Here is a 13,961-nt window from a genome sequence, read left to right as displayed (position 1 = left end):
CAACGCAGAGTTTGAAAATCTGAGATTCCACACTGCTTCTGGAGCAGTGTAACAAAGCACCACTAACACAGTTTCTCAGAAGAAAAGGCATAAAAAGCAAATGATAGTAAACATCAGGATCAATTCCATTCTCTTTAAAGTTATACCCTCCATTATTTGCTTTCATCCAGCAAATTTAATGACAAAAGGTTTAAAAATATAACACAGGGATTTGCACATTTAAATATACCTGAATCGCTTGCTGACCCATGATCATTAACCACAGTTGGGAGTCCTGGGATGGGCTGAGTAGTAAGGTACCAAACAGCATGTAGAACATCAGTTGCATGGATTCTGTTGTGATCTGCGGTACAAAGCAAATGACCAAACATTGAGGATATTTCTGACAGAGGGAAATCAGCACCATCTAGTGGGTGCTGCTCAAGTGACTACATGGCAGTCACTTGAGCAGCTATAAATCAAACGCCATCACAGCCATGAAAAACAGTGATATTTTCATGTTTTCTGTAAACGCTCATCTTTCCATTCGTTAATGAGATGAAAGTAAGTTCAGCAAAGAAATAAGGAATCTGATCAATCCTGCCAACTTCATTCCCTCACTCTAGTGCTTATCTTTTGCTTATTGAATGCCATGGGATAAACATCCACCGATAAACTCTGGTTTATCCACTTCAGCAGCCACATTTTACCCAACTTCTAAAAACAAGGCAGGCAACACCTGACCCTATGTGAGCAAATTTAGCTGCTGAGCTAGTGGCCCCATTGCAAAATCAAACGCAGGATATGTGCACCCTGCACAGTTAAACCAGGTTCTTTCTGGAGCCTTCTGGCCAGAGATAAAAGTTTAGATCCTGGCTGCTGTAATCTGGTTTACTATAAGCTCTCTGCAGAAATGAGAGATAAAAAACCCTTCGAGGGTCTTCCCACCAAATCCCTCAAGGCCAGACAAGTTATCCCACAATCAACACAACTGACTGGACAGGAATCCCAAACTAGTTCAGCACAAAGCATCATCCAGACATACACTGGCAAGAGCAAGCACGATGCTGAAAGAGGGACATCGCTTTGCTGCACCAGGACGGATGCTTACATCTTGGGTAAAACCACTGAAGGACACAGATTTAAGCCTGTGATTCTGGCTGATTTGGGGCAGAGCGCTAGTATCTTCTGCAGTGACTGCTGAAACAAAAGTCTGCTAATCTGAAGAGGTGGGATGCAGAAAGCAGCCGAGAGAGCCAGATTTGCACGCTTGCCACTGCATAGGGATGGGTGAGCACTGCATCTCCTGAGAACAGCCACTTGCCCCCTCTGGAGCAGTGTTGGAGATCCCTTGTTTCGAAGTCCCCCTGTCACTGTGGTAGCAGCAGCCAGCCCGGATATCCAAAGCCCTGGCACAGAGGGTCTAGGTCACCTAACTGACCCCGCAGTCTACTTCCTGTAATACTTGTTAGTGACCATTAGCTTAACGGCAGAACTACAAGCAGCATAGGAGTGGATTTTTTTTGAAAGAAGAGAGTAAAATAAGCATGGAAACTTCTCTCTCTCCCCCTTTCTCTAAGTACTGAAAACCTGCCGAGAAAGTAACCTCCTCATGCGAAACCTAGAGGATGGCTACGAATAAGGGTCTGATGCTTTTTGCTGGGGTAAGGACTGGATGAGCCTCCTATGAAATCTGTACTAATTCAGTCCAGCTGGAATAGTCACAATTAGTTTGGTGTGAAGAATTGATTTTTCAGTGCAGCAACTAGAAGACAAAACTGGTGCAGTCCCAACAATTTGTTTTGGTTATTTACCCCTTCACAGAAATGAAAAACTGGAAGGAAATTTAATTTTGTATTAGACAAAATATTCCACTTGACTGAAATGAAACATTTGTAAGAAAAGCCAAGGAAATGAAGGGCTAGATTCACAAAAATTCCTGAGACTCTATGAATAGTTAAGTGTTAAACAAAGTGGAACAGCTCTAGCAGGACAGACTGTGTGGGACATCCACCTATATCCCCTCTGGCTATAATCTGATGCTACAAACCCCTGCTCAGATTCACACACAAGGGAGGATTTGAAATTGGGTTTCTTATTTTCCCAGAAGAGAGTCCAAACCACCTGGCTGGAGGGCATTTTGAGGTAGTTTTCCTTCAATCCCATTCACTGTAGTTGTGCCAATTTGTATTTAACTATTTTCAGAGAGAAAGAAACAGAGATAATATGACTTATTATGCCAGTATTTCAGAATATTTTCTGTGAAATGGAAGACCAATGAAAGAGGGTGTCCCACATTCCTCAACATATGGATTATATGCCAGTTAAAAGGGAGAATATCCCCCTCCCTTCTCCTGAAAGAAAAAAAAAAATGAAGTCCTTCGCAGTTAAAGCAGTTTGGTAAATTTGCTTTAAATTAGTAAATACTTCTGGGATGTTTGAAACCAAGTTTTTTGGTGAATAAATGATTCACACTGAAAAATACCAGTCTAACTGCAGTCACAGAAGTCTAACAGGATGCACTCATCTCCGTGGCATTTTCATCCTGCTTTACGAAGCCTGTCTCTTTCGGAAGCACAGCACGGCTAGTGTGTACCAAATCCAAGTCTCTCAAAAGGAAAATGTTTCAACAAATCCCAGCTGGGGCACTGGGGTATACTCACATCATCAGGAATAGGTACATAATCAGGAAGCTGCCCTTTCTACCTCTAGTAGCTTTACAAGTTTCCAGGTTTGCATAGGATTTGCCCTGGATTATTATTAAACAGCATAAAACATTAAATGCAATCATAAAAAGCCATGTGAGGCTGGGATGCAACAGCAGCCTCTGACTACAGTACCATCTATGTGATGTGGAAAACACAGGAGAAATATTCTTCTCACAAAGCACAAGAAAGCATGTATAAGCATGTATGGTTTCATGCACAGAGTACAGTGAGCTATTGCTTTTGAGCATTTCAGCCACCATTTTTTGGTATTTTATTTAGACTTTGCACCACTGTCTTCTGAAACAGTTTGGCATGTTAACTGTGAGCAATGTGTCCTCAGAAGTTGAGGATATACTATTCAAGACAGAGGGTGTGTTAAGAAAAAAAAGATAGCTCTTGAAAGAGAAAGTAGCTGCTGCAACTAGAGAGAACATAAAAATGTGTGTGGATAACACCCAAACTTTGAGGCAACATCATTATCTGTTGGGAATTTTTACTTACACGGTATCTCTCGGTATCCACATTCCAAGGCATGAAAGTAGTTCATAAACTCCCTCACTGGAATTTTAAAGGTTTCAAAAAGCCCCATGTCTTCAAAAAGCCTGTATGACACCTGCAAAAAAAAAAGCAAAACCATCATCTTGGTAAACAGACCAAAAAGAATAAAGATACGAAGAATATTCTGCCAAACCATCGTGTGAAAACCTGCTTTCCTGGAAGTATTTTTCTCAAAAACATCATCTGATCCTGCAGTTGCAACAGCAATTTTCATTTCCCTGGAGATGCAGTTACACAGGGAACATACAGGCTATTAACACCAAAAAAATTATTCTCATTCCTTCATTACCCCCTTCCAGATGTTCTCTTCTTCCTTTTAGACATACAGGTCCCCCATAATTTGCAAGCACCTCATAAGCAGCACATAAAGAAAGATATCCAGAGGTCCTTAGCATCCCCTGTGGGGAAAAAACCCACAGACTTCTCCAGGGAGCATCCATGAGTCAATTCAGTTCCCATAAAAAGCCAGGAACAGGTAGAGGAAGGATGAAATAGCTTAGAAAAGGAGGAAAAACATGTGAATCCTACACATTTTCTCCTTTCGCTCCCCTCATTTTGGAAGTGAAAGCCAAAAGCTATTTTTCTGCTAGGATTTTGTAGAGCAAGTAGCTTCAGAAACAGAGCTGGTCAAAGTGTTTTTTCATGAAAAGGGGATTGTGGCTATTCAGGAGAGGGTGCATTGAAGGGAGGATGTGAAGGATTAGCGGGGGAGACATCAGGGCTCACAAATGTAGGCAGCAGCCACTGTAAAACGGAAGAAGTTGAAAACATACTTGAACATTACTACCGAAACAATGGGACACAGTAAAATTACTGTATGATCTTTTCACTTCTTTCACAAATTGAAGCCTGGAGCCTTTTAGCTTTTTTTATTCAGTTACTACTGTTTCTGTCCTTTTGACGCCAGCTATCTGGTAATGATCTGTCTGGAGCCAAACAATTTAAAGTATACTCGAAAAGAAAGTGTTATGAATTCTGTTTCTTGATTTCACACCTCAGTAAAAATCAAATGTCTATCTCGAGCCTTTTCTTGCTCTGTACTACATAGATAGACTGGCACCTGTTAGCTGCACACACATTTAATGAACTGACACTTCAAATGTCCTGCCACTGTGGATTCTTAAAGTAATTCTTAAAAGAAAAAAAAAAAAGTGAATTTTCAGCCAGAATCACCTTTGTTTTCTTCTCCCTCATGGACGTTTCTTCCAGGAAGAACATGCATGTGAACCAACTCAAGCAAAGCTCTACAACAGGCAATGACGCTGCAGACAGGTTGATTGTGGTTTCTGACAACATCCAAGATTCCCCTCAAATAATGTATCTGCCAGTTTTAACCCCACTGGTTGCCCCAGCTCAGTAAAAGTGCTGCTGGCAATGTGCTCAGAAAAATCACTGTTGATGGCACTTTCTCTTTGTGGCCACTACTGTTGGCCATAAAAGAAAAGCTCTTTATAGCAAAGGAACTATTGAATTACAGTGCTCTGAAGACATGAATCTGGAAAAAAACTATTCCAGAAAAGAAATTGATGCTGTACACATACGAACATCTGTCTTTGAGATAGAATTCGAGTAAGACAAGCTATATAATATTTTTTGAGAATAAGAGAAGTCTCTCCTTTCTATCTGTAATATGTTATTTGCAAGCTTCAAGACAGCAGAGGTGAGCTAGTGTATGCTTAGGAAGCTCTTAGTAGGCTTTCCAGCTAGCTGGTATTTTTTTTTGATGGCCATCATAAAGCTGCATAAAATACCTCTAGGTATTTAAAGCTAATTACTAGCAGGGGGTGGGACATGAAGTGGTCATGGCAACTGTTAAATTACCAGGTAATGTCAGGCTTAAACAGGACAGAAAACACCTTCCTGAAGGAGCTGGGAGGAGACACATTGTTCTTAAGTGAGACCTGACCCACCACTTCTTTTTTCCCTGCAAACTGACAATGAAAGACTGAAGAAAAGCATATGGGGTTGTTCCTAACAGGGAAAAACTTCTCACTGCCTCAAAGGTCTCTTTACCTGTTATTCTAGCTCTCTCAATTTTTGCATTCTACTGTTCTCCACTTTCTTTGCCCAACAGTCCCTCCCTAATTTTCTTCCATATATGTCTCAATTACTTCTCTTTACTTTTATTCCCCATGTTGTATTTCTTTTCTGCACAAAAAATCACTGGAGAGAAAATGGAAATGGAGAGAGAGCATCACATTTTATATGTATTACCAGGATTTTTATTTATTTATTTATTTATTTTTATGGTCAAATGACTCAGGAATATAATTTCCATTTTGCAAAGAGAACTGATGTGCAACAGGACTCTGGCACTTTTGAAAAACATACTTACAGAAAGCAAAGGACTTCACAAGAATTATAACCCTGGGAAAGAACAAAGTCATCTTTAAAACACTCAGCCACAGAGGAAAAAAAAACAAAACAAACAAACAAGCAAAAAAAAAAAAAAAAAAAACTCAAGACTCTCCTGCTCTCCATACGTCCAGAGACTCTCACTGTAACTAGTACAAGTAACCAGGTCTCCACAGAGAACAGAATTATGCTGGACCAGGAGGAGGCAGTGAAACTCTGTGTTGCACTAAAAGGGCTGAGGCCAAACCTTCGTAGCAGAAAATCCACTGCGATCGTCTTTATGCCCCACAGCAACAACTGTAGTTGAACTAGGCAGGTCGCCTGCTCAGACGGGGCCTCAGCTTTCATAAAGAGCATCCCCATGCAGAGCACATGCTCCTGTGCACTGACTGCACTGCAGAGACGCAGCCTGCAAGGCAGGAAGGAGACAATCCAAGGGAGAAACAGTGCTTGGCACTTCATAGATGGGGTGGGGGGGAAAAATGCCAGGGCCTGTGCAAGGCAAAGCTTTGCACTGTGAAAATGCCATGGGATCCTCCTGGACTGAGGCAGAGCCAAGAGACTGACTTTACGCATAATCTGGATTAGGAACTGCACAAAATTCTGTTTAACTATCTGGAACCACAGCTAAATTAAATCCTCTGGGATTCAGACTACGGTTAAAGAAAGACAAGCTATTTCACACTCTAGTCTAAGATCTCTGAATGGTAAGCTTCATATTTCTAGCAAAATGTCCCTGTAGGCAAAAACAGGCAAAAAACAGTTATTATTCTGCAGGACTCAAACTTAATGATCTACACTACCAATACCAGACAGACATTTTAAAGAATTAATATCATAAAAGCTTGTTTTTATTCCCCTTCAAATTTTCAACACATTCAGATGGGTAGGATCCACAGGAGTGGAAAAGAAGTGGACCTGACTGTGATGGAAACAAATGAAAGCTCTTCCCCATGACTTGGAGTAAAATGGCATTATTCTCCATGGCCATGAGAAAGGATAAACAGCCAAGCAAGTCATTTAGACATTTGTGTAAAGTTTTCTTTCTTTTGCTCTTTCTTAACAATGATAAGGAGGAAAGAGGTAATAGAAGGTCAGAAAAAAGAAAAAAAATGGACATTCATGTCTTCCAGGAAGCCAACTAACTGAATTCTTTGATTAAAAAAAAAAAAAGTAGTTTTGTTTTGTTTTTTTTAAAAAAGTAGTTTTGGTACTCGTTGCTTTGAATTAATCATTTTTAAATGTTGTCCTTTAAAATTCTTCTTCCTCAAACTGCATGTCTGCATGTTGCTTCACCAGCTCCTCGGCAGTATCATCCGGTGTGCTTCTGCCTGTGCTGCCTGAGCAAGGACAAATGCTCCTCCTGAATGATTTCTACGGGCAGCTTTTTAAAAAATGGGGATTGTTATTCTCATGTAACTCATCACTTGAGTATTACAGGCACACATAAATGGCTCTTTTCAGAGGACACATGCACAACAGTTTAGGTTAGTAGTTCCCAACGCATTGTTTGCAGCCGATCATCTTGCACTCCTTTTGGCTCTTGTATGTTTTTTCTACTCTGTGTGGCTTCCTCAGGCTTACTAACTCGCAGGACAAGGAAGGTTAAGGTCCAATAGCTGAATACGTCCCAGCTCTAGGCAAAATAGCTTTTCCACTTTAAAAGCATATAGTCCTCAGCCAGGCCCAGGCAACTAGGATATGAAGGAAACACTTGCGGCAGAAGATAAGGGAGACTGAACAAACAGAAAATTTGGCAAGCGTGGCAGCTTCTACAGCACTCTGTAAACATGGCCATGCTCAAATTGCATGACTTTCTGGCAATAATGAGGTCCACAGATAAGGGTCTGCCACTTAAAGTGCCCAGGTTCCACCTCTAACAAATGCCACTACTCACACGGGTCGCTGTGACTATCACAGGAATATAGTGATATAGCCCAAAGACAGTGTCCCCAGGGCTCTCTCCTTTTTCTGGGGTTTTTCTTTGCAGAAGTCAACACATGATAACAAGATGACCAAATACTCCCCTCGACACCAACCAGGGACGTGTGCACATGCACAGCTACGATGCCCTGCCTCAACGTTGCTCATGTACCAAGAGCGTAGGAGCACCATCAGCATGTGGTCCCTCTGTAAGCCCAGCAATAAAAGGCAAGATAAAAGGCCTATTCTTTTATGCTCTCATTTTTCACTGCTTCCTTTCCAAACCAAATGAGTTTCTATTTTGCAGGTTTTATTTTATAGGAGATGTAAGAATAGTACTAAAGTGCAAATGAAGACATAATCTAACTTCATGGTCTCTTGTGAAGCATCAGCCTCTGCTGGAGAGCTTTGCTGCTCCTTTCTGAAATGAGACTGATATGTAAATTCCTCTCTAGCCCCTATTATACATATTTGTTAGCGCCACATTTAGAGTGCTTTCCACTGTAGCTTGCACAAACGCTTTTATGGCTACTGACTTGTTTGAGGTCTTTTTACATGTCTAAATCAATTTAACTTTCCAAAAGGCAGAAACAGACATCTCAAACAGCTTTAAAGACACTAAACCAGCATTTGCTTTCTAAACTGAATGTTTCCCTAGAGGCACACGTCAACTCCTCTTTTTTCCACCTCATAAACTTAACCTAGCAAGGCATACATAGTTAATTCAGCTTGTTAATTTACTTATTTTTTAATGGATGAGTCCATTTAATGGCAACGGATAAATCACTAGGGCTTTAGTTTTCCTTTGTTGAGAATATCCCAGGATATAAAAATTACATAACAAAAAGACAATACTTGTGTTGAAGAAAAAGATTTATTTATTTCAGTTCTCTTACTTCTGAAAACAATTTTACTAGGAACATCTGAGTAGGTGGGGGAAAGAACTAATGGAATGATCTTTATTTTACAAACAAAGTTGAACTTGTTAACATTCTACTCTTGGGGAGTGAGGGTTATTACAAACAGCTGTTACAGAAAACCGAATTTTGATCACAAATAGTATTTAATAAAAACTCTCCATTTATTTCGTAGGTCTCATTTTGTGGCACAGCAAAATTGATAGAGGGCTCAGAATGTGTGTAAAAAACAGATGTAAGGAAACAAACTGTGGACTTTACTGCTAACTGAGGGCAGCACAGAAGAACTGTCCAGAGAGGTTTAGCATTCCATGCACCATGTAAAATGATTAAAACTTATGGAGGTATTCATGTAAAACCAGAAGAAAATTTGGGCCATCTAAAGTGTTGGTTATGCTATAGGAAACATGCCTATGTGTTACTTCCATTTCTCCTTATGTTTCATTTATGATTTTATAATGTGCTTGCTGTTAGGAACAACATGACGAAGAAGATCTAGAAGAACATTTTTATCTCATGCTCATATCTCCTGCAAAACTATCTAAATGATCATTTATATCCCTACTCGTACCCAGCAGTAATTGGTCTATTTCTCTAGAATTAATCTAGAGAGCTGGAGGACTAGGTAAACATAGATGTCACTTGCCGATCTCCAGAATGATAAAAAGACAAACCACAGAATAAATCTGAATTCATGCAGTGGTTTTCCTGGTTGACCACTGGATAATTGAATGTAGCTGAATAATGGTTAACCACCAAGGGACCAAGATTTGATATGTCATTTTCTGGAGCTTGTGGCATTGAGAACTGCCTGACAGAGAGAGGTTAGTGTAACTGTCCCACCTGATACCAATTAACATATTCACTTCTTTCCAGCACTCATCACTGCATATTGCTCTGTAAAAATCAGCCAGACTCTTGTGTGTTTTTTCCTCCCATCCCTAAATATAATTACTTGCTTTTTCTGTTTTATAGGCTTTTATTTTTCTACAAGAAAAAATGGTTGATTTGTCAGTGTGCCAGGAAGAGGGGAACAACAGAGCAGAAAGTTCAGCCAAGAAAGTGATTATGAAAGCGACATCAATCATGCCGGGTAAATAAGGGCTGTGTCAGCATCTGCATTCAACACATATGAGTGAATGAAAAGAAGGCAGCTGATAAAGAAAGAATCATAAAATTGGCAAGGTTGGAAGGGACCTCTGGAGATCATCTAGTCCAACTCTCGAGCAAGTGGCCCATACGGGGATCAAACCTGCGACCTTAGCATTAGCAGCACCAAGCTCTAACCAACTGAACTAAACCTGAACCCCATAGTTGGTTCTCACACCCCGATTGATAGTAAATTGGGTATTCCCAATCTAATACAGGTCTGAATTTACTATCAAAATGCTGCCTTTTCAAAGGTGAGGGAATGTAGAAAGGGTATTTTTTTTTCTTCCTTCCAGAAACCTTAGTTTCTTGCACAGCCTGACTGAATTGTCTAGGATAAAAAAGGACAAAATGTATTTTCTGTATCAAAATATATTTTCTCTATTTTCTGCATCAACTGAATATTTTCACCGTTTAGCCCTCATACCCATGAGAAATCCTGTCACAGTGTTTGGTAAAGGGTAACAGCAGCTCCTGCAGGAAGGGGAGAATATTTAGAAAGGTTTACCTAAACTCACTGGTGGAGATACAGAAGACCAAATAGATGTGCGTTTTCTCTCTCACATTTTTAAATAAAAAAAGAAGAAAAAGGAGTAAAGAGTTTAATGAGAAAGAGTTCACATTGCCAGTTTTGAACTGGGTGACAGGGTTCATAATTCATCAGATGACCAGTTTATGAGGACAATGAGCCTAACCTTGCTTTGTCTAAATGTGTCAATAATATATCCTGTCATCTCAGACAATACATCCTTCTTACCTGACTGAGAATTCGACCACATTTCTTTCCAATTTTTTCCACCAGATCAAAGATTGGGAAATTCCAACTGTTTAGTTGCTCCATCAGGGGGTCCAAGTTGTCCATAACCAGGGGCTCAGGAGCAAGTACAGGCTTGTCCTATGCCAGAAATCAGAATAAAGAGAAATTTTAGTTCTATGAAGCATCTCATACAAAAATTCAGGCTCTTAGAAACTCAGGCCAGATTACATTAGCTGTAAACTGATGGTAGTTTACACAGCTCAGTGGAGATGTCCCCATTTCTACCAGCCCTGAAGTTAGTCTCTCTCCTTTATAATTTGTTTCACTCGAGTGAATAGGAAATTCCGTATATGAAACATTAGTCTCTGAATTTATCCATGAGAGTCATTCATTCATGGGAATCATTCATTCACTTCCAAGGGAGGCATTCTGCTTCATTGTAAAATTTGCTGCAGTACAGAGGGGAAAATGTTCAGTTGCTGCTTCACCATCAGGAACCATTCATTATAGTTTAACATGGCTAACCAGGCATGCTCCAAGGGAAAACCTGCCCTTCTTATACAGAAACATACCTATTTTTCAAGGTCTTCAAATAAAAGATAGGGGGCATTCCCCTCTTTTCTTAAGTCTCCCTGTATACTTCTGCACATTTCATCATTACTAAGAAACAGCAATTGAATAAAATCCAAAATATCTCGAGAAAAATGACTTCTCTCATCATGTTCAACTCCAATTCAGCAGATGACAAGAAATTTTACAAGAGCATGGCAGCATAAATTTATTAGTTGTTATACAGGAGGGTGTGGAAAATTGTACAGCTTTCTTTCTACACCAGAGTCAAACCCTACAGTTGACTGCAGGAATCACAAAAAGACCAGCACGTGTCAATGTTCAACACACTGCTATGTGCTTATGTTCAAGACAGATGATGACAATGATGTCATGTGGTACCCTCTGAAAAGCGTTAATTTGTTTTAAAATATGGACCACCATATATAATAACCAAGATTACAAGGCCATTGAGAAGCTGAAGTGGTGGAACAGAAAGGCTATATATAACACTGGTAATACTTTTCCTTCCAGTCTATTCCCTTTAAAGGCAACGTTAACACAGAAGCCAAACATTTCGTAAGTGCCTAATGCCAGATCCATAAGCTTGTATTTAATCATCAAAATAGATGGTTAGTGTCTCACAAGTGGTCAGTGCTTAGCATCTCCCACATGTTTCAATGGGTCCTTTAAATTCTGCAAACTCAGACCTCCTATCATGAGGTAGCAGCCTACTTACTGGCGCTTAAAGCAGCAGGTGCTGCTTAAAACCTGGGGTGCTTATTTTTTTCTTTCTTTTTTTTCCCTGCAGTGCTTCGGTACACACAGACTGCATGGTGAGAGTAGAGCTTAAACAAGCTACCTCAGGAGGTATCAATGGGTGCAGGATGATAGTCTCAGGTGCGTATGTCCTACAGACGGATCCCTTCCGTGTCTGTTCTTTGGAGCAATCTGTCTCGTCATCGTTTTGTACAATGTCGCTGCTGTCACTATTGTTGGTCTCGTAGTCAGAAGTGGCTTGTGCAGGATCATCTACAACACAAATCACAAAGCTAGTTGTGAGAACAGCGAGGACTGCATGAAAGTCATCCTGTGACCTTCTGAGTATAGCAACAGGATCTCTGACTCATAATACATATGTGCTGCTTGGCTGGGTCAATAGCTGGACAATCTGTCCAAAGGTATTAAATTATATGTCCTGCAGAGTGTAAAAACCGGGATCAGGGATTGAAGTGTGAAAAAATTTTTGTGAACTATTATTTGACATGGCTGGGTTAGATGAGGGAGAGACCACTTTATATTTCAACTCTATTCTTCCACAGTATTTTGCATGTGTTGTAAAAGCACAAGGGAAAGGAGCCTCAAAGGCAGTTTCTGTGGTCTCATCTACATAAATTCTCCTTTTACATGGGACAGGCAAAGCTACCCTTTCAACAAATGATTACTAAATTTCAAAGAATGAAGAGATCTGTGATTAACAAAGAGTTACCTGTTCTATTCAGGGTGTGTGTGGTACCATTGCCTCTGTCTAGAGTCCCATCACTAGCTTCTATTTGGTTATAGGGTCTGCCACAGCTGAAACACAACATCAAGAAACATACACAATATAAGGACACATGCATATTAGACAGTCTTACATTAAACTATTTCCTGCTGGCAGTACAAGATTATGTCATATGATGTAAGTTATGTTGTAGTTATGCATATTCTCAAGATAAAATTACAAGAATGCGCTGAAGTTTTATCAGAAATTAGGAATATAAGAAGATAGTTTCATACCTTGGCTTAACTGTCCATCTCCATTAGGTTTGTGTTGTCAACAGTAAATCTATACCAGGTTATTTTTTTAAAAAAATATATTTAATATTTTCTAAGTTTACCAGTACAAAAGCCAAAACATCTCTGTGCAACAACTGTGCTATAAATATAAACTGAAGAAGATGAGGAAAATTTACTAGAGTGCCACAGAATCTTATCTAACTCAAGTTGAATACGGCCATGCAGTGGATTTATTCTTCTTGCCTGAATCTTGCATATGTTCCTCTTTAATAATGCAAAAAGGTAAGTTGTTGCTACTTCAGTGACAACACAGCAGCTACAGCAGAACCAACGGGGTGTTTTGGACAGAGAATGAAGTGAGTGATTTGGCATCCAGACATTTAGCAATGGAACAGTATGACAAGCAGTTTGCTTCACCATTCCCAAAACAGAAAGACATTGTGGGAAGCATAACCCCACCGAGGCCTTTCCAGATGACTGGCTCTTCCTTTCCATTACGATGCTTTATGCCTTCTGTGTGATTCCCTTTCAGCCCTGAACAGAAATTCAGTACCAGCTGGAACATCTCAAATTACAATGTCCCAACATGATTGAATCCAGGGCCTGAAGGAACAATGATATAGCATGAAAACATTAAGAGAATTTAACAATTCTGAGGCACCATTTAGCAGACTTTTAGCAAACCTTTCCATGAAAAACAGGCATTCTTAAATCTCTTACTCTGGCTGCATTCAGTATTTTGTGCCATATCTTACCTATAACAGTCCTCGCAGGGCAACTATTAGAAAATTATTTAGAGTAGTGTGACTTTATATTATGAACTTAAGAGCAATGTACGTGCACCATATAAGAACGGCTGAAATCCTGAGCTTGATGGTTGTGCAAAGGTCAGCCAAAATATATTCTGGAGTTTGGTATGCCCTGCAAAAGTAATCAATTCCTGAAAAGAATTTGAAACAAAAACACAAATCTGTATATAATGATACATGTGGTACATTTCCAAACAAACGAATCTCAAAAAAAAAAAATATCTATTAATTTCTCTCTTCCACAATCCTTGTGGTTTCCACAGTGTCGATGCTAGCACGTTAAAAAAGTAAAGGTTTTAAGAAGAGGAGAGTCTTTCACTGGTTGTGATGCTACACAGCTTTCCTGTTATTATGAACACCAGAATATATACAAATTCATACTGATTTAGTATGTTCGATACACATAAAATACCATATCTAAAAATAATTACTGAACTACCTAACAGAACACTTGATATTGACCCTCCATCAGAAGTAA

General features: G+C 39.7%; 1 protein-coding gene across 4 annotated transcripts in view; it reads right to left on the bottom strand.

Moving 5' to 3' along the window:
• PDE3A (phosphodiesterase 3A) overlaps nucleotides 1–13,961 on the bottom strand; it is a 257,748-nt gene that overhangs the window by 23,983 nt on the left and 219,804 nt on the right. For all 4 annotated transcript variants that reach the window (XM_062591400.1, XM_062591408.1, XM_062591418.1 and 1 more), the window contains 5 exons: nucleotides 12,385–12,470; nucleotides 11,758–11,927; nucleotides 10,347–10,484; nucleotides 3,189–3,300; nucleotides 230–343 (listed from right to left, as the gene is read on the bottom strand). In XM_062591400.1, the coding sequence (XP_062447384.1) occupies nucleotides 230–343; nucleotides 3,189–3,300; nucleotides 10,347–10,484; nucleotides 11,758–11,927; nucleotides 12,385–12,470 (620 nt within the window). The remainder of the gene's footprint in view (nucleotides 1–229; nucleotides 344–3,188; nucleotides 3,301–10,346; nucleotides 10,485–11,757; nucleotides 11,928–12,384; nucleotides 12,471–13,961) is intronic.

This window comes from Rhea pennata, chromosome 1 (assembly GCF_028389875.1).
Source record: "Rhea pennata isolate bPtePen1 chromosome 1, bPtePen1.pri, whole genome shotgun sequence".
In the NCBI taxonomy this organism is placed as follows: Eukaryota; Metazoa; Chordata; class Aves; order Rheiformes; family Rheidae; genus Rhea; species Rhea pennata.
Note: the sequence above shows the minus strand (reverse complement) of the source record. Positions and strands in the feature narration are given on the sequence as shown.